The following is a 27299-nucleotide window of genomic DNA, read 5'->3' on the forward strand; positions in this document are numbered from 1 at the left end:
CTTGAAAAAGGACTGAGCTTTGACAGTTCAGAGAACTTAATTACTCATGTAGAGTGAATGAAAGCTTTTCAACATAGTATTTAAAAAAATTACACCAATAAAAATCAGCTGTAGTGATAGCTGGTTGGCAGTTTCTCATTGGAATGCTTTTCTGGTGGATAAATTTTCATAGAGAAATATTTATTTTAATAAAAAACCCATTAAATTGAAATTTAATATATTTTTTTTAACTAGCCTGAAGTGTGTAATTTTGACAAGATAATAATAATAATAAAAACCCCACAGTATTTAACTCTTTTATTATCTTCTCTCTTGTATCATGAGTCAGGTTCTCTTATATATTTCCTGTACATGATGATCCTGAGAGACTGGAGTGCATTGTAGGAATTTGTTCAGTGGGGTATATAATACACTTTAGCAACTTGTCCACAGGAAGAAATTCAGAACTAGGATATCAGTGAATAGAAAACAGGGAAATGTGCTTTAATACCGAAATGGATGAGATCCATGCAGGATTTTTGCAAGAATTCCACTTTGTCAAAACATTTCACTTGAACCAAAAACGTCTAAACAAAATGTTTTGACACTGCCTAACTTAGATTTCTCTCTGTGGAAAAGCTCAGCTCTACATCCTGTTTCAGGAGGAAATCAGACTGCCTGGTTTCTCCTAAGATAGCAGTTCCATTTTTTTCTCAAGTCTAATTGACATGCCTCCTTCAAAAATATGCATAAATTAGTGTGATGTTTCAGATGAGAGGAATTCTTGGGCTGCTTCTGTGAGGCAAGTATTCCCCTAGGGGAAAGATGACACTTAAATAGTGGAGTGGGTTCTGAAAGAGTTCTGCAGTATCCGTGTTTTGGGAAAGAGGCAGAAGGAGAAGGTGTCAACGTGGATCTTGTTAAGCATTCCTGCTTGGTTTCTTTCCCATTCGAGTGGTCCCGTGCAGCATAGGTAAATCATTACACCGGGAGTGTTCTAATTCAGGAGCATTTTACTAGTGAACTGCTATAACAAAGGAAGGCTATATTAAAGTGTGCATTTGGGATTTTGGTTATTATAAATTACATTCTTTGAAATCTCATTTAGAACCAGGAACTAAAATGATGTTGGAAGGCTCAGAGGATTAATTCTTCCTGAACAATAGACTGTCACTGATCACTCTGTAAAGTAATTATGCCAAATTTAATTATAATACAAGCACATTGTATGATAGTCATAGTGTGCCCAAAAGAGAGTTTGAAAAGGTGCCTCACAAGCATATGGACTAGCTCTGGGAACACAGTGGCAAATTACGCATGTTGTAATTGAGTACGACTTAATATCACGCTTTCTTAATTAAAGATTTGGGGTTGTGGGGGGTGGGTTCTCGCTGACACACTTTGCTTTTCAGTATCATCAGCATAATGGAACAAATGAACTTTTACCTCCCCATTTTATAGATCCTGCCAGAAGTCCTTATGACTTCCGGTAGCATTGATGTATTTAAATCAATTCCGGTATCGCTGTAGTGGTAAAACTAGGAGTAATCAAATCGTTACAGGGGTGGAAAAATAACTGTCCGTCCTTCTGATACTTCAGCTGCAGGAATTTCACTATCTTATGTTTCTGATCTTTCAGTGCAATCTGCTCACACATCTGAGGCTCCTACTTCACCGTTTCAGTCTTCTCAGTTTTCCACCCATCTTCATGTTGGATTTGGACTAGTTGTGGAAACATCATTGACCCTTTAACTATAAAATCAAGCACTGATCCTCTTTACAGTTCCACCTCTCTGGCAGACTGGAGCCTAAGGCACCTGTTGAACTGAGGGAGCCACCGCCTTAACAGACCCAGTCCAAATTTCGAGTAGCGTTAAGATGCTTGGTCAGAACCTTTTCTTGGGAAAAACGAAGTTGTGTGAGTCATGCATAAACAAATGGCATGACTTCCAGTGCTTGGGGGAGCAGTTCCACAGCTGGAATGACATGTTGGAGTAAGCCTGACCTGAAGTTCCGTGCTTGCGTTATGTCAGGGCAAGTATTGTGGGAGAAAGCTAACAACATCTAGGGTATGGGTGTCAGGAGGAATGAAGGACAGATGGTAGCAGGGAGAGGCAGATGCCTTTGATTTGTGTTGCAACAGAAGGGGTTTACTATAAAGCAACAAAAGTGTTTAGGACCACAGGTCAGAACTAGCAAAATGACTACAGATCTGCTGAGGTTCCTGGGTTTGTACTCACAGCAGGCTTCAGTTTGGCTTATATCTCAACAGAAAAAGTTAAAAATAGAAAATCTGTGAAGAGCGGGAAAACCAATCTGATCTAATATGCCTTCTTTTTTCTTCCCTTCTACCTTTTTTCTTTTGTATGCAACAACTTGGTTACATAGGAAATCGGGTCAAAATATGAACCTGGTGTTGGTCGTTCTACATTTAGCACAGAGGCTACTATTACCCTGAGTTGCAGGTGCTCCCATAGAGCATAACTTCTAGTTTTACAGGGGATGGTGCCAGCACATGCTCTGCACTTTGCTTCTCCCATTCCTCCCTGTCCCAAAATGCCTCCTTTAAAAATTAAACTACTGAAACTACTTAAACAGAAAAGTATTTTCTGTTTTCCTCCAGTGTAGAGCATTTTTTTCCCAGGTCATCTTTGCAGCAGTATTATATTTTCAGAGAAAGTGTAGAAAAAAAGGTGTTAAAAAAGAATTAACAACCCCATATGCATTTTGGTTATTTTGCTTAATAATGTGATATAAATACTCGCCTGGAACATGTTAATAGCCAGCCTTCTGTAGTAATTTACACCATCATTGAAATGTTTATCAGATTCTAAGCCATATCTGCTATAGATGGGAAGAGTGTCAGTTTGTTTTATTGAAGAATATTGAATGTGAAATCTTGCATGAGCTGTAATGTCAGCAGTTTTCACAGCATCCACTAGGTGACATTCGACGTGTCTGTGAAGAAATCTGTGTTGATAGGGTGGGCTGTTAGGAGGATCGGAATGACATGCTGGTGACTGCCGCTGTTAGATGTGCTTGCTGGTATTTTAGTCTCGTGAGATTCCTTAACCAGAAGTTTGTGACATATTCATATGCAGTCCATTATACAAATAAGCCTTAGTTCTCTTTGGCTTTCTGTGTGCACATGCAGCCTCTGTAATGTTGCCAGTCTAATGCAGATTGAAGTCCTGATAAAAGTCATTACCGTCAGATTTATTCATGCTAACAGCAAACTCCTGCTTGTTGAGAGATCCAGTATTCCTTTCCCCTAACTGATATGGTACCACTGCAAGACCAGGAGACTTGGTATAAGTAGACAGAAGTGTCCCAAAAGAAGAACAAGTAACTAAGTTAAAAAACTGTGAAAACTAGTTAAGAATATTGGAGATTATTATTTTTTTTTAATTTCTGTAAGTTTCTTTAAATTGTAGCTGTTTATAGTCCCTGTGACATTTAGTTCTGAAAGACAATTTAAACTTAGCCACATTCTTAGGAAGGAGAACTACACAGGCTTCTTTATGCATACATATATACATATTTATCTGCCTATATATGTATTTAATGGCAGTGGCATGTTCCCTAAAAGAGAGATGAAGAAATGCCATTTTTATGATAGCCTAGGTGAATGTAGGGAGTGGTATATTTTTAAAGGAGAACATTCTAACTAATTCAGTTATGATCCTAGATGATTAAGTCTGTGTTACTTGGCAAGGTGAAGGCAAAGTCCTTCACTGGAGGAGCTGTCTCTAATCAGGATCTGCCTTTTGAAGGACCACCTGAAGAGCTGCATCTTGTCACTCTTGGGATGCAGGGCCTGTGACCTGGGTACCAATCCCTCTGTCTAGCCAGGCTTTTCAATACGTTTTGGGTGAGAAACAGTCAAACCTTTTTCCTTCGCTGTGCTCTAAAAGTGAGTGAGTGCTTGTGCTGGCACCAGACTGACAGCCCTCAGTGTAGGAGCCTTCCTTCTGCCTCCGAGCAATGAACAGACGTAACTTTCACGGTCTGAGCTGCCAATTCTGGAAAGACCTCAGCCATCGACAATTTCTTCTCCATCATTGACTGTGTCCATTTTGTATGCCCATCTGAGCACAGGTGGTTCTCTGTGACCTTGGGAGTGCTAATTAGCAGCATTTTAGTATCATTAGCTGCAATGGTGCAATGATGGTACTTGACACCTCTTCCTTCATCCTTCCCTGTAGCTGTTAAATCTCTTGCCGAGCTAGTTATTAATCTGTTTAGTGCAGGCTCCTCTAGTTCAGTAGCCAGCAAGTTTTCAGCTACTAAGTTAATGGACTGCCAGCAGATTGTAGGGTCTTTCAACCATCAGTGCTTGTCCTAAGGCTGCTCCAAAGCAGCTGGGAATATTGTACAATGGAGATGTGGCCAACAACTAATAATTATTAGCACACTGTTAATTTTTTAATTGTTTCCTTTAATTGCTTTGTATGCAAAGTTTGTAGCATTCAGACATTGTGGGACCTGAAGGCATTTTTGTGAATTACAAAAAAATCCATGTTGGCTGAAACATTTGTAGATGCCTGATGGGCTTTATGCAGACAGAAAAACACCACACTGGAAGTACAGCAATTGCTGCAAATTCCCCTTAGCTTTATGAAGAGTTACAAGCAGCCAAATACTAACAAACTATTTTACTCTGAAGCTAGTGAGAGGAGGGATATTATTCCTAGCTCATAGTTTTCTACTTCATGTATGCCACATTTTGCATATGCAAAGGAAGAGTTTCAGGAAGAGTTCCCAACAAATAGAGTGGAGGGTGTTTTTTCCTACTGAACAAAAATTTCTTTTTCCAAGAAACATTAAATAAGTCTACATCTTACTGTGCATATAGTAGGTAAGCATTTATTTTCCATTTTCTAAGTATGTCTTATCTAAATATATTCCATTTCTATTGGCAAGTGACATTTGCTTTCCACTTCCCTTGTTCAGCTGTGTCTGCATTTTAATACTGAAATGCAGTGTTGAAGATTTTCAAGGCAACTCTTCTAACATAATTGTAAAATATTTTTTATAAAGGTTTAATACTGTATCAGAAAGTTGGCTTTCCAAAGCCAGTTTTCCATGGGCTGTTTTTTGGCCAGTCTCTATTGTTTAGATAGGGTTGGGGGTTTTGTGTGAGTTTTATTTTTTTCCCTCTGAGAAATATATGGCAGAACTAGAAGAGATACAGAGGAGGGAAAAGAGTGATTGAAGAAAACAGATTGCTTCTATGTGAACAGATATAGAGACCATGATTCTTTAGCTCAGGAAGCAGACAAAAGCTGGGAGTATGGCTAGGTGTTTATGAAACAATGAGATGAAGAGACAAAATGGGAACAATTATTCATTTTTTTTCTCATAACTGAAACCTAGAGGATACTTAATAAAGTGAACAGGTAGCCAGCTTACAACTTATAAAAGAAAGCACATTTTCAGAGACTGTATGCTTATATTTTGGAATTCATTGCCACAGAATGTGTGGAAGAGAAAAGTTTAAATGGGCTCAGAAGACCTTAGGAAAATGAATGCCTGATGGGTCCACTGAGGAAATAGTCTTTATATTGCATTAAGGAGATATTTCTCACACTTAGGATTTCATGAGAGGCAATACTGATTTTTTCTTTAAATGTATAAATGGCTGGATAACAATCACCATAGCAACAAAAAGAGTATCAGGTTAAAGCAGTAAGGAAAGGATTTAATGAATGTAATGTGTGTGGTTTTTTCCTCCTCAGATATGTTTGTGGTAATTCTTTGTCATATTTCTGCATCCATATTTCTCCAAGGGCATCGCCCATTTTAGCCCTAATGCTGCGTACAAATACTCTGCTGTTTATTGCTGAAAAACTACCTGCCCTGCAGTGACCGAGAGCCATTTACGCTGTAGGAACATACCTTGTAATGTTTTAAGCTAGGGTGGTCTGTAAATGAGACCTGACTGCTGGGCCCTTCGCAGAGAGCTGCTGCTTTTCCCCCAGGGGAGACTCTCCTACTTACCCGTGCTCCTCCACTCCAGGGGCCTCGGGTGTTTGTCTTCTTCCACTGAGAAATGTGGACCACACCTAAATCATGTCTTGTTTTCTAACTTGATCATGTTTGACCTATCCAAAAGCTTTTCTCAACACTTTGGGAACATCAAAGCATCAGGTGCACTACTAAATGAGCTTTGTAGTAATTACATAAACTTACTAAATTATTGAATCCTTCCAAGCGTGATGTAGAGCTCTCTTATAAAGCTTCTTGGAGACCAGGGTTTATTTTTAAAGCTATGGTAAAGAAGCTGAAAGGTGAGCCTTTAAGCATTACACATAGTACAAGCTGTCTTTCTTACCTGCTTTCATTTCTTACCTTTGACTACTTTGCTGAAATTACCACATCCTTTCTAGTGATGGAGTTTTGCTGGTACGTGTTAGTTTGTGGAGCTGGGGAAATGTATTTATTACTGTAATCTTTCTTATGATGCCTCTGTGCTCTGTCTGTCATGGCGTAAAATCACTCAGAAGTTCCAGACTTCCAGTATTTTTTTTAAAAAAAGCTAAAAAGTCTCTATTCAATGTGAAGTGGGGAAAAACAAAGGAGGGTAAACATTTTGTTAAGCAAAAGGTTTGTAAACAGTAACAGGGAGAAATATTTTCCATGCTTACCACTGTTTCTTTATGAAGAATAATCAAAGATTAGCTAAGTGTATTACTCTATTCCTTGTGGATACTTAGCAACAGTATGTGGTTTATAAAAATGATAATATCTATGGACATAATATTTGTGTATTGTCTGCTAATTGGCTTTGTGAGCAAGATGGTTTTATTTGCCTTACAAAACTTGCTTTATATATGTAACAAAGCCAAAGGGATAAATATATTTTTGAAAGCTGTCTCAAAATAGCTTGTTAATTAAAACCATTAAATGTATATCATTACACAGAAGAAAAATAATATTTTCCATAATGCTATCTGCAGTTCTTCTGTTTCTTGGAGAGGTGTTTGTCCATTACCAAACACCAAGTTATGTGGGTTTTTACTCAGTTCTTTTCTTTGTTGTTGAGGAGAAAAATGTCTGCAAATTGTTGAAGCCATTTTGTGTTACATTCTTTGAGAAGTAAGGATAAAGATGAAGTCGTGTTGTAAAGATCAAAATAAGAGAAAGTTCAGTAAAAACTGAACTTTTAAATTGTGTCATGGTTTAACCCCAGCTGGCAGTTAAGCCCCGCGCAGCCACTCGCTCACTCCTTCCCAGTGGGACGGGGGAGAGAATCAGAAGAATAAAAGTGGGAAAACTCGTGGGTTGTGATAAAGGCAGTTTAATAGGTAAACCAGCTGTGCAGGCACAAGGAATTCATTCAGTGCTTCCCATGGGCAGGCGGGGGCACAGCCATCCCCAGGGGAGCAGGGCTCCGTCGTGCGTAACGGGGACTTGGGGAGACAAACACCATCCCTCTGAATGTCCTCCCCGCTCCTCCTCCTTCCCCAGCTTTACATGCTGAGCATGAGGCCATACGGTATGGGACACCCCCTGGGCAAGCGGGGGTCAGCTGTCCCGGCCATGTCCCCTCCCAGCTCCTGGTGCCCCCCAGCCCCTCGCTGGTGGGGCGGTGAGAGGAGCAGAAAGGGCCTCGGCTCCGGGCAGGCTCTGCGCAGCAGTCACCAAACAGCCCTGCGCTGTCAGCCCTGTTCCAGCACGCATCCAAAGCACGGCCCCACACTGGCTGCTGGGAAGAAAACTAGCTCTATTTCAGCCAAAACCAGCACAAAGTTTTGCAGGAATTTTCAGTGTTCCATAGATATGGGTTTAGATTCCAGTGCTGAATACCAGAGCTGGTCAAAATTCACTTAAAACCTTCACCAAGGAGACTTTAGCATTTAGTGTTGTTGCCTATGTCAAGAGAGAATATTAACTTCTCTTGACAGCAGTTCTGATAAAATACTGGGGTTTAAAATGTTCATTTTAAAGTACCAATGTTTTATCTATGATTTTGACCTCTCTGTGTTAAGATTTTAAATTTATTTTATAAATTGCATTTTTAAAACCACACCTTCTGAAATAAAATCTGAATAGGATACCTTTTCCTCTAGCACACTGTCCTTATTGTTACATGAAGGCTGCCACAAAAAATATTATGAGGTAGTTAGATAATAGGAATGGTAAAAAACCAAGATAAAATATCAAATGTATACAAATTTCATGGAAAATGTAAGAAGATGCTGCATCTCAAAACTTTGCAAATGAAAATTTGAACAAGAATTTTATTTTAAAAATAAGTTTATTTTTTTTAAAAAAATAATTTTCAAATAGTTTCCCACTAAAGAATACTCTTGAAGTCGTGGAGCTTTTCAAAAATACCTGAAGTTTGAGAGAAGAGCATTTTTCAATAGGTTTGAGAGCTGCCTCACCAGGTGACACCAAGGAGCGGGCTGAAGTTTGCTTTCATTCTGGGATGACTCGGTGCCATCAACCAGAATCAGAAAGTGAATTCATGATGGCCAGTCTTCGGAAGGTCTGCAGCTGGTGAGATCCCACCATGGTCTCTTTCTCACATGACCACAGAATGGGCCAGGGTATAAAAAGTCATTAGAACTGCAGGTATACTTATGAGTTTCTTCAATGTATAGTGAGAAGGCAAAAGCATTCAACTCAGATAATATCCAAGAAACCCGGTAATGAATTGCAAAGAAAGAGCAGATTTTTGGGTATAGCTAATTTTAATAATGTTGATTAATTTGTAAGTGCAGAGTTCTTACGTAGAACGACTGGACAAGGTACCAGGTCCTGAGAGTTGTCCAGCTGCAACAGCCTCTCTTGCTCTCCCTCCCCACCTAAATTCTAAGAATGTCACTACAGGGAGGTATTTGGTTACTATACTGCACAGAGCAGGACAAGAACCTGTACAAAAACATCATGAATTTGTATTTGTTGCTAGATCCAACTTTTCAATGATTTTTTTGTTTACAAAACAGTCTGCTGAGTTCATTATTGCATAGATAACAAGGGTAGTTCTGCTTTCAAAAGCTAGTAATTTCCCACAAAAAAGCATTTGGAAGCTTTGAAAAGAATCTGTTCTCTGTGTGAAATGGATTTGTTTCCATTTTACCCACACATAATGAGTAACGGCAGGGGAATTGGTTTGGTTTTGTCCACAAGCAGCTTCTCTTGAACTACCTGATTTTCAATATTTAAAGCAGTGTTCAGAGCATTCTTGGAGTCCCACACCCGCCATCTCTCACTGGGCAGCAATTTCATCTGTTTTTTTTTTTTTTTTTTTTTTTAACTGCAGAAGAAAGTTGAGGGGCTTGTTTGTCTTCCAGTGGCCAGGAGCTCATGCTGTAGGGTTTTTCAGCCAGTCATTTCTGACAACCGTTGTGGAATTTTTGTTTGGATTGGTCTAACTTTCATAATGACTCAGTTTTAATTTTATGCTTAGAGGCCTGGTTGTTCAAAATATCTGGTAATTTACAACACCCCTGGGAAAAGCAGTATTGCAGGTATTCACAGTTAGTTTATTCAACCCTTAGAAAAATTGTGGTGCTGCACATACATCTTTTGCTATAGCAACACTGCCGTCTCATTCAACAACAGCATTGCTATGTTATAGCGTGATGTTTTTATCTTAAAGCCTCAAAATGGGGCAAAACTGCTGATGGACTGGAGTGGAGGTTATCTGCCTGCTTTACGAGAGAAAAGCCTGTGAGATCCTAGAAGAAAATAGCTCCAGTTTATTTTTAACACCACTTTTGCTGCATTTTGATTTTATGTTAGGGAAGTGAAATGCAGAAATTTGGGGACAGAGTAATACTTGTCTGCACTTTATGGAGAAACCATCAGAGGATAATATTCTTGTTCATATTGTTTCCATCACTCTTATGATTGCTTCATTTAGTACTGCATCTTTTCCAGTGCCTGTGTTGCTGCACTAATAACATCAGCATGTTGCAGTCGCTGCTCCTTCAAAGACTGGTATTAATTGAAGCAATTTATTCTATCAGAGCTGAAGATGGCCCGTTTATACTTTTATATAATGAATATTAACAAGTTGCATTTATCTTGTCAAGTCCTGTCAGCTCCTTTTTCTACTTCATGCAGATTTGCTGCCCCATACACACTTTGCTCAGGCTTGGCACAGCAGAACATAGGTGTTTGTGTCGCATAAGAGGTCAGAGATGCTCACTAGCTATCCCAGTATAGAAAGAGAAGCAATCCTTAATTGGTATCATTGCTCCTTCATTGACTTGCTGGCAAAATGATGTCTTGTTCTGCCAATTAATGGAGCAATATCTTATTTCAGCAAAAAGATAGTATTTGTAATTTATGTCCTTCAACATAATAGTAAATGTGATGTATATGGAATATAAAATATAAAGTATATGGTGCTGATCCATTCCCGAGGGGTATGAGGAGTCTTACACTGTGTCAATAAAAGCTATAGTGTTACAGAAAACTGCTACTTCAGTTCCACATGAAACTCCTCAGTTACCATACTGCAGAAGACACTACGTACACAAATGCATGTATAAGAATATCTTAGCTTCCTTAATATTGATAGTATAAGGCATAATGTGTCTACTCTTCATTTATGTCATAGAGTCCTTCTATATGTAAAATATATGTAAAATGGCTTTTAATAATATGGCCATTACATTTAATTGAACTGATCTTTGGCTAATGAAAAACATAAAGGAAACCACTTCCTGCCACATCAAAATATTTGATATTCTCTGTAATGAAGAACCGTAAAAATAGTGGAGGAAGATATTGCTGAGTTATGCTAGGTAAGGTCAAAATTGTTAATTGCAGTGAACAGCAGAATTTGTAGAGCAAGAGCTGAATACATGCACAGGCTTCTAGAGAATGAAGAAAGTTAATGCCAAAATACCTCTACCAAAGCTTCCGTTTGTAGTGCTCCGTCCTCCTAAACTACCCCCACAGTTCTGGTGTAGATGGTGTAGTTTTTCCTCCCTAGATTTTCCCTATCTGTTATGTAGAAATTACTGTAAAAGACATATAGAGAGAGAGACACTTTATATTCTAGACGCTAATTACTCTCTGGATGACAGTGGTTTAATACTGTAATTGATCTTACATGGTAAAACCATGTTTCTGATACTTATCTGCATTTTGTTTTCATGTAATTTTTATCATTTTTCATTAGGTTTGAGTCCTTTGAATTATTTTGAAATTTTCCTTCCAATTTGTATAAATTTTCTGCTTGTTACTCTGCAGCTTCTTGCTGAAGTACTTTTTGTTTACACAATTGGATTTGTTTTCTTAAATAGGAATTTCAAGGGACTATCTATGTGGTAGTGACTCAGTTAATGCTACTCTTTCCTTTTAATTGTGAGCCAGTCTCCTTAGATGGTTTGAAGGGCATTGTGCTACTTCAAGGGCAGTCTTCATGTGGCATCTTAATCCTAGACATTTGCCAATTATCTCACTGGCTTCTCAGAAGAGCAGTGGTGTATATCTGTTTCCTTAGATATGTCAGTTCAGGTCAATTACTCTTTCCTACACGAATCCCTCCTTCAGTGTTCTTGAACTTTCTTTATTTTCTACTCTAGGTCTATGCTCAATTAACTTTATATAAGTGTAACTCTCGGGATTCAATGGTATTACATAGGTTCACTAAGTTAAAGCACAACTGTAAGTGGTTGTAGGCTGGGACCTTAAATTGCTCCTATGCACGTTCTGCATAGTTTCTTCCTGGCTGAGTTCTAGGAACGGCTTCACTTCAGCAGTGGGGAATGGATTTTTCTATTGAATGTGAAAATATCTGAGGTTTTCAAGTATTCAGGAATTATGCCATTCATCACAAAGACTAAACCAATACCTTTGACCTTTGTGAATGATAACATGCCCCCGTACTGGCCTTAAAGATGGTGATTAATCCACTCTCCTGACTTGTGGCAAACTGATGAGACCGCAGGCTAAACCTTGCACTCTGGGGCTCGAATGAAGTTGTTCCGCATATGGGAAAAGTTATCCTAACCACCTTTAGCTAGGATCCAGCATTATGTGAAACACCGGTTCAAATCTGATATCTCTGGTGAATTAAGGAGCCACCAGGCTGTTGGGCTGTTCGTTGATTTCCTTCATGTATCCTGGATGTGACAAACCTTTCCTGTGAGAAATTGTTCTGTTTAGAAAGACCCAGAAATGCTTAGCCCTTTTATCTATTTCTCATTTCACAGTCTGCATTGAGAATGAAGAAACGTTTCTAGGAAATGGTTTGTATTTGATGTGAAAGGGTCTCTATAGATTATTAGAAGTCAGTAGCAGTTGTTTTGTTGTCTTATATCTAGTTTTGATTCCAGTTTCCCATTTCTTAGTCATCGTTACCTTAGATATTCACATTTTGTCTTTTACTCTTCTTGTAGAAACTGACTCCTCCACCACAGAAATAGTTGTTCTGTTCGCCCTTGATTTTCTTCCAGTATGCCTAAATCTTGTTCAGACAGATGCTATACATGGTATTAAGACTATATTCTTCTCAGCTATGTTGTGACTGCTCTCGGTGCAGCCTGCACCATGAGACACATGAAGACCAAAACCATACTGCACTGTATTACAAGCTCATCAAACATTTGCAGCTCACTTTCAGCCTGCACAATTTTTTAACATTAATTTGTCTTGGTTTCTTCAATTGAAGAATTTCTCATTTTTCCTTTTCATAAGTGTTTGTTTCTACTTATGCAAGATGCATATTATTTCATGTCTGGGTTCTTACCACTCCCACTTATTTTTTCTTGCTGTTCTGGTCTGACATATTTTTCGTGCTTCCCAGTTTTGTGATAGCTTTGCATCTTAGACATTTTAATTTTAGTTATTTGCTATTTCCTGTTCCAAATCATTAAAAAACCTGTTAAGTAAATAAGATCTTAATATTCACTTGCTGTAAAGCTACCTCAAAATGTCTCTCCTCATCTTGACACATCATTCTTCATTGTTGCTTAGAAGCTAGTCTATAAATCATATGATATTGTCCGTATTCAGGAAACAAATTCAAATTGTCCTAGGTGACATGTCACAAGACCCTGAATGAAACACTAAAATTCAGATACAAGTATATCGTCCTCTTCATTTCAGTTACCTATTATTTCTGCAGTACTATTGAAAAAGCAGTCAACTTTGTCCGGGAAGACTTGTTCATTATAAAATCTTGCTGCCTAATGCTCGTTTTTCTGTGTTTCTCTAGAAATGTTTTATTATCGTTTATATATCACCATAAGTTCGCAAAACACAGAAAAAGCTGCATTCTTCTCCCTGAAGTTCTCACATTCTTGAAGGTCCATTAAACATCAATAGTCACATCAATGTGCTTCACTGTCCTGCACAGAAAAAAACAGGGTCCTCTTGGACAAATAACAGTGGCATGGTCATTGCAAAGGAGGCAGCCTTCCCCTAGTCCTCCAGTTTTTCTTACTTTGTATTGTCTAGTCATTGCCTTTAAAGAGCTTACTGTCAGAGGAGATGGGTGATGCTGTTTGCCGAAGTATCAGGAGTGGCAGAGCAGATTTCCATGGTCCTTCCTGCCCTTCTCTGAATTTTCACCATGCAGATACAGTCCTTGTGTGGCCCCTTCGTAGAAAACTGAGCATTTTGTGCATCAAACAGGATGGGATAAAATTTTCACCCAAAAGACTTAAGACTTTCTGTACCAGTTAAGGCTTTGTTCACAATCCTTTGTTTCATAGTTTTAATATGGTTTGGAGTCATCGGTGACTCTACGGCTATGGGTGCATAGGCATTACAATCCTACTGCAGATGTTTGGAAACAAGCTACCTGTTTAATACAAATGTATGCAGTATATCAGAATGAAATAAACATCTGAACGTAGATGACTTGCAGGTATTTCATTGCAAACAAGGTTGAGCTATGTGGGACCACAGAATAGAGCTTAAATCAGTTCAGCTGGTGATCTTATCCACTATTTTATCTCTAATAGTGACTATAAGCTTATACTTTAGAAATGTTAGAATGTTGCTAATAATTACACAGCTGTTATAGAAATGAATTGTACCAGTGTCTGTATTTGCTTGCAGGTACAAAAACTGTTACATTTGTATTTTCCTAATCCTATTTTATTTAACTGTGGATTACATAAATATACAGTCCAAAACATTCTTTATTTTTTTCTTAATTATGATCCCATATTTCAAATGGAAGTATTTTGGTACCTTCAAGGCAAGTCCAGTCATAAAGATTGGAATGATGTTCAGGGAAAACTCTCAGTTCCTTAAGAATGACACATAATCCAGTGTGTGAATCCTACTAATACCTTGTTGTGAATGATATTGAATGGCAGCAAATTGTCTAGATTACTGATATACTGCATTTTTAAAAAAATCGTGGAATTCAATGTAAATATTTGTTTTACTATTTAAATGGAATTTTAGAACTGCAAGAGAGGAGTGTCGAGTTTGCTCCACTTTTTTAATGGGCCACTACCTTCTTTCATACTTGTCTCCTGTAAACGTTAATTTTCTTGTTTACAGTTTGTTTATTTGGTTGGGATCTTTTTTATTATCATGTTTGCTTAAAATCTGGTTTTATAATGTCAAATGTTTCAGTAAGGGTTTAGCCATATTGCAAGACTGTCAAAGGGAGTGAGACCCCAACATGCAAAATATATGTACACGGTACAAGGACGTCACACTGGTTATACACTTCGTTGGCTTCAAATTCAAGGAATAAGTTGTCATTGAAGTGAAATCCATTTCAGTTCAACTTTAATCTAAAAGAATTATCAGATTGTGAGTGGCATAGATGAATTTATTTAACTCCATGCACAGTACAGCTTTTATATTCACAAAAAATATGCCCTGGGTTGATACAGGTGTCTGTGTCTCATGGCAGGAGAACAGCCTAACTTGTACTTTCCTGCCTGTTAGAAGTTTTTCAGATTTCAAGGCAGGGATTCCCAAATTTAGTTTCTTTGGACAATGTAACCTCAGCTCCAAAGGAGTCACCAAATAAAAGATTGCTGGTTTTGGTAAGATAGAAGATTCATACTTTGGATTGATTGTATCCCTGTCAAACATTACTATACATCTGCTAAATATTATATGGTTTTGTTTCTTATGGGAATCACATTTTCCCTGAAAAAAGTAAATCAGATTTAGGATGGCGTCATATTCAAAATGATGTTAGATAGTAGTGACATGTTATTTGGACAGTAACTACTGCATCATAAACCAGTGTAGATGATCTTATTCACTGTTGTGATAGACATGTCAAATATTCCCTTTTTATGCTAATGTCAGTTTTCAACTGTATTTACTAGTAGTTTGTGATAATTTTTGTCTCCATTTGTTTGGGTGTGAGAAAGACATTTGCCATAGTCCAGTGACATTGAGCATTCATAGCAGAGTTATGAAAACTAAATTCAAGTTCTCAATTCAAGAATTATGTAATTATTGTATAATAGAGTAGCATGGTCATGTGGACTTTGCAGACAAACAGATGTGTAACAAATAACTGCATTTATTATCATTTTCTTCTCCTAAAGGGAGCGACACACAGGCTCTCCATCTAGTTGATCAAGTTCACAGGAGGTAGGAAATCTTGCAAATCAGTGCTTAATGAATGCAGCCTTGATTTATTTGAGCAGAAGTATTGTCTGCTTCATGGTGCTGAGGAAGGTCTTCACACTTCTGTGGAGCCGTCTCCGATATTCTTTGGTGTGAGTTTACCATGACATCTCAATATGATTTCCCCTGGCGCCCTAATCACTCACTCAAGTATTGGACAGCCAGCAGCTGCATCATTAAGAAAGTTGTGAAACTGCTTTGGAGAATTTGACTTCTAATTTTTCAATAGGAACTCAGGAACCCTAAAATTACATTGATAAGAAGTTTTCTTTTGAGGTCCTGACAGATATCAGTATCTTTCAGGAAAAAGCCCTGGACAGCAGGATCAAGAGGCATACCCTGGATGACATCTCTTATCATTTGACATTCCTAGGTTGTTTAGCCATGTAATTGCTTTGCTTGTGTGTTGAGTATGTGTGTTTGGAGTTATACATTGCTCGTGGATGTTGAAAACAATGTTAAAATTGTGACTTTCACTCTCCAAGCTTTTCCTTGCAGTTCCGGTTGAAAATGCTAGTAAATATTGGCAAAGATCAGAAGCATGTAATGAGTCAGAATTTTCCAACAAATTACCTTTTAGTGTGAATTTCGCATTTGTTTCCTTGGGTTTGTCTTTATTGGGTGATTGAGTCTCTGATGTACAGCTAGAACTATAGGATTCCCGGCAACATGACTGTTTCAGAAAGAGAAGCTAGGAAGAAGGTTTACATTGGAAAGGTGTAATAAAGTAGCTGTTTTCAAAACTTGAACTCCCATAACTTAAGAATCTTAAGTAACTTAAGAATCAAAAAACCCTACCCAGGCTGCCGTTAAACACGTGTTCCACAGACCATTGATTTTTTAAATATATCCTCCAAGTGCTGATTCTGCAGGCAGTTGTTTTTCATAATCAGATCTAAAAGCTTTTTATCTCCTATCAGCTGATGGCTGTGCTATAACCTTTGGCTTCAGACTTCTGGTAGGAACATGGTAGGTATTTCTACAAACAATGAAACTCTAATGGCCTTATCAATTAACAGAAGTACTCACTGTGTTTAACAGTGCTGGAAATTAGTTTCTCAGGCACTGATCTTGACAGGTCAGCTGTCACAAATTGATAGACCTATCTGTAAGTACTTTGGTCCTATAAACAAAATTCTGTCTGCAAGAACTAGAAGTTAAAACTGACACACTGCTTAACAAATGAAATGTTCTGGAGCACAAGGATACACAGGAAAAATCCCTTCTGGAAATGGTTTTCCTCATGTTCCATTTATCAACTTTCTTTATATAGTTTCCTTTTAACAGACTGAAAAGGTTGTACCTCCACAGAGAACAATATGGAGCTCTGTGCTGATGTGAAGTACTCTCCTCTTTGCTCTTAGCCCTGCTACATAAAAGGGGAATCTTTGTCTTGCTCCTTTTGAATAAAAGGAATAACTATATGGTTTTGCACTGGCATGTCTCCAGTGTCCTTTTTAGAATTAGAGTTAATGAAGAATGTGAAATGTAGGGTATTTGAGAAGTCTAAGGCCTTGATATGAAATCTGATAGAGTTTTTGAAAGAAAAAATAGTGGGAGAAGGAATTGAAATGTCAGTCCACCAGTGGTGAAGTAAAAAATTAATTTGTTACATTTGCCATTTTTTAGTAAATATTGAATTATCATCTGTAGATTGTGCAAGCCGTTTTGGCCACTGTATCTTCCATGTATCTTTATTGTATATTAACTGTATAGAAGAGCTGAAGAAGGCATAGACAGTGAACCTACTTTACAGATTTGAGACACAATATATACCACACACACCTATACTGGTATTTGAATTCTGCTTAACCGTACTGATTTATGTCAGACAACAAATTTGTCAATTTGGTTTGGCAACAGCAAAAGCTAAGAAGCATCTGGATGTATTTCAGAGCAAGCATCTAAATTCAAATTTAAAAGGTACCATAGCTACAGGTATGTACCTGTATTGTTTGTGTGCAGAAGCTCATCTGTCACTCCAAACTGGCATCACGAGGGGAGAGTTTTCAAACTGAGATACTTCAGCTTTCAGGACTGTCATTAGAGAGCTGAATGTTACTCATTATTATTCATTCCCTTCCTCCATCATCCAGGTCATCTAGGTAAAAGGAGGTGTATCTTAAGTCTTTCCTCTCCTGTGTCTCAGCTTTGAAGATTTAGTGACTATAGAAAAATTTCCATCAGTTGTGATAGTTACTATGGCTGAATATTCACCGAATGTCCTGTTCTTTTCTAGTTCCCTGTTTATTGGTTTAGTGCAACAAAACAAAAATAAAACTATACAGATTCCCATCACATGTTATTTGTCGGTTTGATTTTTGAGGCTTTAGGATAAAAGTGAAGTCATAGAAATAAATCATGTAGGACATCTAGCCACAGGCATTTTCAGTGAAGTAAGTTCTTTCCAAGGTTTTGACTTGTTACATGAAAATTAGCTTCTGGCAGGAAGAAGCCACATTTCACAGATCTTGGACTATGTTTAATTTCCACAGGACATGCCTCCAGTTAACAACACTGCTTCCACATCTGTGAGCATAGTATTGGTGTCTAAGAGTAGAGCTGAAAAAAAAGAAGGAAACAGTTTCTACTTGATACTATTTATGACTCTTCTGAACAAAATGACACCGTGGATTCCATTTGAAGGCAAAAGGAGTGTCTGGCTGCTGCTGCTGAAGAGCATATTTGGTTTGAATAATCCAAAGGTCACTTAAGATTGACTTTTCTATTGAACCTATTTTATTGATTTTTACTGCATTTCTCTTCAGAAAATGCAGTAAAATTGATTTTTAAAGTGATACATTTAGTTGAAACAGAAAATAATTAGATGTAATGTTCCAGGGAGATATCCTGAAAATCTGCATCCAGGTAATCTAGCAGAATCATGAAGTACTGGTAGATATGAGATATTAGATCAGCAGGAGCCTGGGAACGTGAGTCTGTTGTTGTTTTACTGATGAGGTAGAATTAGGGCAAGAACAGAGAAAAGACTTAAGATGGGATCTGAAGAAAGTCTGAGAGAGGAGACAGTTTGACACCATAGGATCTACGTCAAGATTATATGACTATCAATGAGTGAGAACATTATGCAGCAGGAAAAAACCTCAGTTTTTGATAAGCAGTGGGAATGATTTGAAAAGTAGGAAGGGTTCTGAGCAGACAGGGGAATATGGGACAGTGAGACCACAGATAATTCTGAGGGCTGACAGACAGTATAAACTTACTGGAGAGAAGTGTCACATCAGTGTGATCTAAGTGAAATAATATGACAAATACTACAGATAATAGAGCAGCTATATTATAGGCATCAGTGAAAATACATTCAGGCAAGGTATGTGTTTATGTCTGTCCTCTGATTCTCACTAATTCTGATTCTGCATTAAAAAAAAAGTCTCTCATCCTCTATCAGTTCTGGATTTGGTCAAGGTACTGTTAAATGTTTATTTAAATACTGAAAGATTTCTGTAAAGATTTCTGCCTAATGGTCCTTCAGACTCACTGTACTTTCTGTTCTAGCTGGCAACGTGGGACTCTGAGAAAGGACTGAACGGTAGCCTGCAAGAACGACGTCTGGGCAATGACTTACAAGGATTGACACTCAAAGTGGTGACTGTCTTGGTATGATCCTACTTGAGTTCAGGAAAAAAAAAAAAAACCACGCTTAAAATAAAAAGGATTTGACTGAGTATTTTGGGCGCTTCCTGCAGCATTTTTCCCTATCATTTTCAGTTCTGTATTTTTGGATGATCAGTTACATAAGCAAGGAAGGTAGATCATGGCCTTTTATTATTTTATGTAAAGCTGTGCACTGTCAGATACACAGAAGATTTGTTTGTTTGCTTATGCTGTTTTTCTGCGTTGTAATTCCTACTGGGCATGGAACCAGCATAAGGCCTGAGGGCACAGGGGTGCATTCCAGATACCGTACTCTGACTCGGATATGCAGTTTCCAGCATTTCATGGATTTTAAGATCAGATGGGCCAATTATGATAATCTAATCTTGGCTCTTGTACACTGCAGGCTGTAAAATTTAATCAAGTGTTTCTTCCATCAAGCTCATAAATTCCTGTTGAGATAAACTATATCTTTTAGATAGGCGTAGTCTTTCCAAAAATTCATTCTGCTCTTGGGACTACTGCCTGTTAGCATCTAGAGCTGTAGCAGAGCTCGTGTCAGCTAAGTGCTAAATTAGGGGCAAATTAAGGCTTTAATGCATTGCTGCCTAAAATACTGTAGTTTGTGGATTGCAGAATGGGGTGACTTTTGGTGCATTTTATTTCTTTTTTTCTGAATCGTGGTACAGATAGGAAGTACTGCATAAGATCATTAAGGCACTTCCCCCAGCCCCCAGTTTTTTTCCCCTCTCTGTGGTGAGAGGTGAGGTTATGCTGTAGCTTATGTGGGAGGTGAGCAGATCCCTTCCACGAGAGTGTCAGTACCGGGTTGCGAAGGCAGCCTACTGCAGCGCCTGCGCCGCTGGCAGCCTCGGCGCTCCCTTGCAGGAGAGCAGGAAGCCCATGTCTGACAGAAAACATAGCACAAAATTCTGCATTGCCTTGGTCCTGAAACACACTTTAAAAAATACTCCAGGAAGATTATTCTTTGACTTTTCAGAATTTAAAATATTCACAAAATGCAGCGGGTTTAGCTTTTGTTTCGGTATGTTTCCTGGATAAGAGATTAATCATTGTCTGTTAAAAAAAAAAAAAGCTTTTTGTATTTGATATGGTCTGAGATAGATGGACAGTAGTAATGTTCTATGCAGGACTCATACAATTAACTTTATATTCTAGACAGCTACTTTGGACACTAAGGTGTGTGTCTGTGCCCTCTTTGTAGTCAGTGAGAAGAGGAAGGTACTTTTAAGAGCATTTCATCCTGTGGGCACCAGGAATGCTGCTAGAGGGGGTTGAATTGTCTTCTGGAGTCTGACTCTTCTCAAGTGCTGTGAAAAGCCCAAGGTCACAGATAGGCCTCAGGTGCTGAGGCAGTGGTGTCTGGTTGGGAAGCCTCATAGCATCCCATATAGTCTACAGTTTTTTGCCTAAGAATTTTAGTAGTGTCTCAAAATTTGTGCCAAGTTGTCCAGAATTAACTCAGGAACATCCTTGTGCTAAGACAAGAAGACTAAAAAACTTGTTTCAAGTATCAGTTAAGATACTGTTTTGTTCTCAGGAAGAACCTTTTGTGATGGTGGCGGAGAACATTCTTGGGCAACCAAAACGATATAAAGGATTTTCCATTGATGTTCTGGATGCACTTGCCAAGAATCTGGGCTTCAAGTATGAGATATATCAAGCTCCTGATGGCAAATACGGACAGCAGCTCCAAAACAGTTCCTGGAATGGCATGATTGGAGAACTCATTAACAAGGTGCGCAGAGAAGAAGCTGTATTTAAAAAAAAAAAAAAAAAAAAAAGTAAAAAAAGACTTATTTTCAGATTACGGTGTCAAACCTTTGTAAGGGGATTCTCCCCTTCCTCCATTCCAAATTACAAGAGAATGAATTAGGATAAAAGCGCCAGTGCAGAACACTATGGGTAATTTGAATATGGGGTAAACTGTAATTTAAGATTTAAGACCCTGTATACAGAATAGGAACTGGAAAGTCGTTTGTTCTATTTAATCTCAGCTGTTCCTGACATAAATTATATCTGTGTAAATCCATGTGTTTACATAGCTGTAAGCATAAGAAGACAGGACACATGTGAGTGTTAAGTGGATGACTATAGAAAATAGAGCAAAAATCATGTATTCTTCTTAAAATACTAATTAATATTATTTTAGTTTTTGTCATTATGTCTTTGCTACTTGTTTCTAGGTGTGACTTTATTTGGGTCACTTTGTGACCATGCATTTGATAATTATCAACTGTTTGACTACAAAACAGAAAAAGCGTGCCCAGTAATACACCATTAAAAATGTTTTGAAGGACCAGAATTTAAGCTGATCTCAATATTATTAATTCATTTAAAACAGAGGACCAAATTTCTTTTTTTAATTACAGTCTTGCGAATCAGGAATAAGTTAATTGAACTCCTTTGAAGTAAATGGGGGAAGTTTATAGCTTAGAATCTCCCAGAGAATGAAATTGGAGTATTTTGTTCATGTTCTTGCTATCTGACATGGGACAAATGTTAATCAAGAAGGAGAATCAAAGGAATTAATATTCCATGTTGCTGCCCTTTGTAGAAAAGGTTACTCTTCTGCAGTGGAGTTATTACTGAAAGTGAAAGCTTTCTCATTATCTAGTAAGTTGGTGGCTCAGTATCTACTAAGTAGATGTTTAGGAAGAAATAGAAGTGATTAAAGCAATAGCATACGTGTGCATGATAATGGGATATTCTTGGCCGGTGCTAGAAATTATAAAGATGATTTTACTTATTTATACATTGACATAAGCTGTTTGAATTTCATTGATTTGAAAATGTGGTAAGAAATTCTGTTAAATTTATTTGGAAATTGTGTTCTTTCAAACAACAAAGTATCTATTATGGTATTTTCTAAATGGTATTTCTGCTACTAGCTTTTCCACTGATGCCAAAGGATTTCAAAGTATTTACTTTCCCAAGAAAAGTTAGAGATAGGAAACAAAAAGTATATAACTGTTTTTATTGAGATGGAAACATATTCAAAATCTAGTTGCAGCTCTTCAAAAGCTTTGGGAATATTATTTATTAACTCCTGGTTTATCTTTCATTGAGTTTGCATACTTTTTAAGGGCCCCCTACATGTAAAACGTACTTGCTTTAAACATTGAGGTCAAAGCAGTTTCAAGAGCTAAGTTGCCTTTGGTGCATTCTTCCAGTCACTAGTTTTTGCAATTCCTTCATTCATTGTAAAGAACAAACACAGTGTTCCCCCAAGTTGTCATACAAAATCCCTTCACGAGTATGGTAAGTTAGCATTTTTGCAGGGAGAGCAACAAACGTTAGCTCTTTGCACCTTGCTATCAAATACACGAGCTAAATAAATGGTTTTCTCTTACTGCTTGCAGTGCACCAGCTTAATATGGATTGCAGCTTTAAGCATCCTTTGGAAAACAATTGAGGGATAAAGGGTAAATAAGTTGCACTCATTCCAGAGAGGAGTCAGGGTGATGCTTTATGTTCTAGAGTATGTGCAGGTTATGTTTCATGACTCTGCTTTAGGCCAGTGCAATTAACTAATGTTCAAATGATGAAATTGATTCTGGTTTTCTTTTTAGACAATTTATTTGATTTTGTCTAAGTGTTAAGTTATAGAAAAAAATGCATGGACTCACTTGGTTCGTAAAGAAGTTTCTCCTTAAGGCTCACACTGGCTGAATTCATGGTGAGAGGGAGAGATCTGATTTCTTGCATTTGCCTTGCAGAGAGCAGACCTAGCCATCTCAGCCATCACTATAACACCAGAACGAGAAAGCGTTGTGGACTTCAGCAAGCGGTACATGGACTATTCTGTGGGAATCTTAATCAAAAAGCCTGAAGAAAAAATCAACATCTTCTCTCTCTTTGCTCCTTTTGACTTTGCGGTGTGGGCTTGCATTGCTGCAGCCATCCCTATAGTTGGCGTCTTGATATTTGTCTTGAACCGGATCCAGGCAGTCAGGGCGCAGAACGCTTCCCAGCCGAGCCCTTCTGCTTCCTCCACCCTCCACAGTGCCATCTGGGTCGTGTACGGCGCCTTTGTTCAGCAAGGTACTTACTCTCTTGTAAACACCACTGATGGACGTTCAGAAATATCCCGCCTTAGGTAAAGCAGGTCAGAATGTGTTGATCTTGGCCAGAATGGTCGAAAGATGAAAAAGAAGGCTTGTACAGGCAGGTAATATATTTTATTAGCCCAGCTGATGAAAAGTGGGAAGAGGTAGGTAAGTTGGGGGTGGGTGGGAGTGTGTGTTATGTTCTGCTTTTCTGTCTCAGTAAGTCCAGAAAACCCACTCATAGCAGGTTTTTCCACGTTGAAAAAATTATCATACAATAAATGAACTACAGAGCTGCTTGGTGCAGAATTACAGCAGTTCTCCAACTCTGAAACGAGCACCCTTTCTAGTTGTTTAATTTTAGAAATGTATATGTTTTGGAACTAATGTGAGACAGTATATCTTTTCATTCTTTGAACTGAATATGAAAATGTGATGGGTTTAAATACAGTAAGATATAACCAGCATAAACATACACCGAAGTGACTAGCGCCAGCTGTATGGTGAGGTTTGGTCTCCCAACAATGTTTGGGCAGAACTGTGCTTGAAGCCTGCTAGAAAGAAGTCTTCACATCATTTCAAGTGCTGTAAGGAGTAACAAGTAATGACACTAATGTTTCAGTCTTTGCAGATTTAAATACAGCACAGAGAACACAGGAACCATTAGACGGTTTTGCAGTTCTTTTCCAAACACAAAGCGGTCATTGAAAACAGAATGCTACTGTATACGAAGCACTGTAATGATTTAATTCTTGCATATTAGCTGTGCTTCACCGTTAAACTTTCTTTATTTAGAGTATTTTTCGTCTTCTGAAGATTTTATCCTCAACAATTCCCAAGGGAAATATTGTGAAAGAAGTTTTTTCTAGAACAGTATCTAGAGCAAGAGGCTGGCTGGAGAAAATGTTTGTAAATTATCAGCCTTCATGGAAGCAGTGCTTTTCTCGCAGTGAATGGGCAGTCTGGGGGGGGAGGGGAGCAAAAATGTCGAGGGGTAGCACAACTGAGTTTAACATAGCAGGGCACACAGAAGGTGACCATAAAGGGAAGCTGCTGAGAGACTCATTTTCTCTGTTGATTTGTAGGGAGTGAATCTACTGTAAATTCTGTGGCGATGCGTATTGTAATGGGAAGCTGGTGGCTCTTCACCCTTATCGTGTGCTCTTCCTACACAGCAAACTTAGCAGCATTTCTCACAGTATCAAGGATGGATAATCCCATAAGGTAAGAGCCTCTGCTTAACATGAAGCTGGAAACCTGGATTTCACAGAAAGGTATTATCCATTCGAGCACTCATTCTTGCAAGAAGGAGATAACTCTCTAATAAAAGGCTCTGCTTATTTGCAGTGGCTGTTTTTCTCTTCTCCCTCTTCCTTCACCTTCACTCCAGCAACCCCCAAGCAGTTTTGACAGGTGCATGGAGGGGACAATGGCACTTTTAACTGTGTATTTTTCCAGAAGAGAGGTCTGCCATGTTTATATGCCTTTTGTTTAACTAGTGATCTCACTGCTTTGGCTGCCTTTATTTCTTTGTTGAACATCAGAGGGAACTGCCACCTCTGGGGAACAGCTCACTTCTCACCGTGTGATTTTATGTCCTCAATATTTTGATATACACTGTTGTTTATACCATTATTTGCATGTAAGCTATCATAGGCCGTCTTTTAAAATATAAATGGCCAGTTTCAGTGGTGGTGTTTGCAGAAAAAGCTTTTTCTCAAGGAGGAAAAGATAATTGAACCTGACTCCGGGATAGCAGATATAATACAGCAGTTGTTTTATTAAATTTATATATAATTTTCTACAGTTGTGTTGGCAATATTGTGATGATAAATTACAGCTTCTGTAACAAACCATATTTATCTTGCACCTTTGACTTCTTTTCCCTGCTGTTTGCCTACTAATCCATACCCGATGAGAATGTTTTCAATAGACCAGGGCTCTGAGCAGCTCCAGAGGGCTGCTGGTGGTTTGGTGGCAACGTGTGTGTGTGTGTAGGTGATTCATTTTTCTTCAGAAAATGTAAAGACTGAAGAATGTTTTCATTTTTTTCTCTCAAAACATGGACAATATTTCCACATTGACACTGGCATGGAGTACTGGGAGGGCTGTTGACCTGCAGTCAGTGCTGGCAGGACTAGAGCCTGATATCTCATGTTTGATCTGATGGTGATGGGGTGGAGAGGTGGCCAAAGGACAGTGCGACACAGTGTCCCCTTCTAGAAAATGCTGAGCCAAGGGTCTTGTCCTAGGTGCTAGAGTGTGACACGGTTAGTCTGTCGGTCTCATTTGGGATTGCACCGGGAAAACTGGGACTAATATTTGTGCTCAGCTCCTGAAACAGAAGCATTGGCACTTAGGTGAGGCTGGCACTCTTTTCTTCTCTTTTTTTGCCTTCTCTGTGGTATCGTCACAGAAGGACATAAGTGCATTTCTCATAAATATGAGTTTAACGGTATTTCCTTTTTTGAACTTGCCATTGCATACTTGCAGGTAATGTAACTTTTGTATGGCTATAGTGTTATAATAATAATAAAACCAGCTCAAAATCATAACCACCTTTGTTTTTAAATTATTTTTCTGTTAGTTTGGCAAAAATAAGTGGGTTTTAACAGCAATAGAAACAAGAAATACAGGTAGTTTATGGAGATAGCATGAGAAACTAAATAGAATAAAGCTACCACAGAGTATCTGTGAGGCCTGGCTGTAATAGGAATAAGGTTAAGCTCAATGAATAAATTGCTCTTGAAACCAAAGACATGAAGAGTTGTCTGGAAAGCTTGAATAATGATGTGCTCAAACATTTCTGAAAGTTCTAGTTCCTTCATGGCAGAAGAAATTGTCCCTTTGGTTTACTGAGCACCTCCCCAAACTCAGCAAAGTTCAGAGGAGGGCAAAAGTTGGGGTGAAATGCAGTGAGGAGTCTGTCAAAATAGACACAGGTTTAAGAGCAGAACTATGAATAATTACAGGAAACCTTTAAGGCAAAGCTATTACAACATTTATAAGGGGTTTTTATTCCCCTTCTTATTAGAACGAAAGGACACTGCTAAGAATCTTGAGGAGGAGAGAAGTTATTTGGGTTAAGGAACTGCTCAGTGTATTTTTGGGACTTCAGAACTCAGGCGCCCCTCTACTGTTAGAGATGGCAGCTGAAGATTTATAATTAAATGCCTTTCTATATGTAATGGTAGATGCCATTTTCCAAGTTCCCACTATCACATCCCCTTGTACAAGGTGAGGATACAGAAGGAAGAAAGCACTCTACTGAGAACTGCAAACACCAGCAGAGTAATTCAGGTGTCAAAACATAAATGTCTAAAGTAATTTTAGTTGCCATAAGGTTCACTGCCTGTGCTTCAGCTACTTGGCTATAAGGGCAGGGGTCTCTATTAGGTGTTGTCAGCCGCAATGTGGATTATTTATATTGCCTGGGGTGTCTTAAGTGGTCCCAGATGCTGTGGCTTAGGCACCTGAATCATTCCCAAGGTAATCTTAAATGGTATCTGTCAGAAAGATCTTTGATTTGATCACTCACTGGTTGGCATAACTGAGACAGTTAAAGGACTTGCTTGTCTTGGCTTGCAGTGGCTATTTCACAAAGTTTTCAGAATCTCTCTGAGATCCTGCTACTCATCAAAAAATGCTAGTGCCTTAGAAGAGAGGAGATGGGGTAAAGATATAAGCTCTTCAGAATCTTTGTTGAGTTTTCATCCATTACTAAGCTATGATGAAGATATTTTCATATCCCCACTCCTTGGGTGAAACATCTTATAAAAAGTTGTGTCAGATTTGTTCCTGAGAAAGTAAATTACTGCCTTACATGAAGGCATCGTGGCTTCATGTCTCAGCTCCCAGTACTACTCAGCTTCAGCATCATATAATGTGGAGTGGCTATTCTTGCCTTTCTAAATCTGCCACTCAGCTTGCCTGCATCATATCTTTCATGGACCAAGAAAGGAATACTCGGGTGAAATCCATTCTTCCCACCCAAAGAGGCACAATGAGTTATAGCTCAAAATTTGCTCACCACCTGAGAACTACCAAATCCATCTG

At 38.4% G+C, this 27299-nt stretch overlaps 1 protein-coding gene across 3 annotated transcripts in view; it reads left to right on the forward strand.

Moving 5' to 3' along the window:
- GRID1 (glutamate ionotropic receptor delta type subunit 1) overlaps window positions 1-27299 on the forward strand; it is a 550527-nt gene that overhangs the window by 476505 nt on the left and 46723 nt on the right. For all 3 annotated transcript variants that reach the window (XM_080402703.1, XM_080402704.1, XM_080402705.1), the window contains 4 exons: window positions 19075-19176; window positions 20735-20932; window positions 22914-23238; window positions 24329-24467. In XM_080402703.1, coding sequence (XP_080258829.1) covers window positions 19075-19176; window positions 20735-20932; window positions 22914-23238; window positions 24329-24467 — 764 coding nt within the window. The remainder of the gene's footprint in view (window positions 1-19074; window positions 19177-20734; window positions 20933-22913; window positions 23239-24328; window positions 24468-27299) is intronic.

This window comes from Falco punctatus (assembly GCF_963210335.1).
Source record: "Falco punctatus genome assembly, chromosome: 9".
Taxonomy (NCBI): domain Eukaryota; kingdom Metazoa; phylum Chordata; class Aves; order Falconiformes; family Falconidae; genus Falco; species Falco punctatus.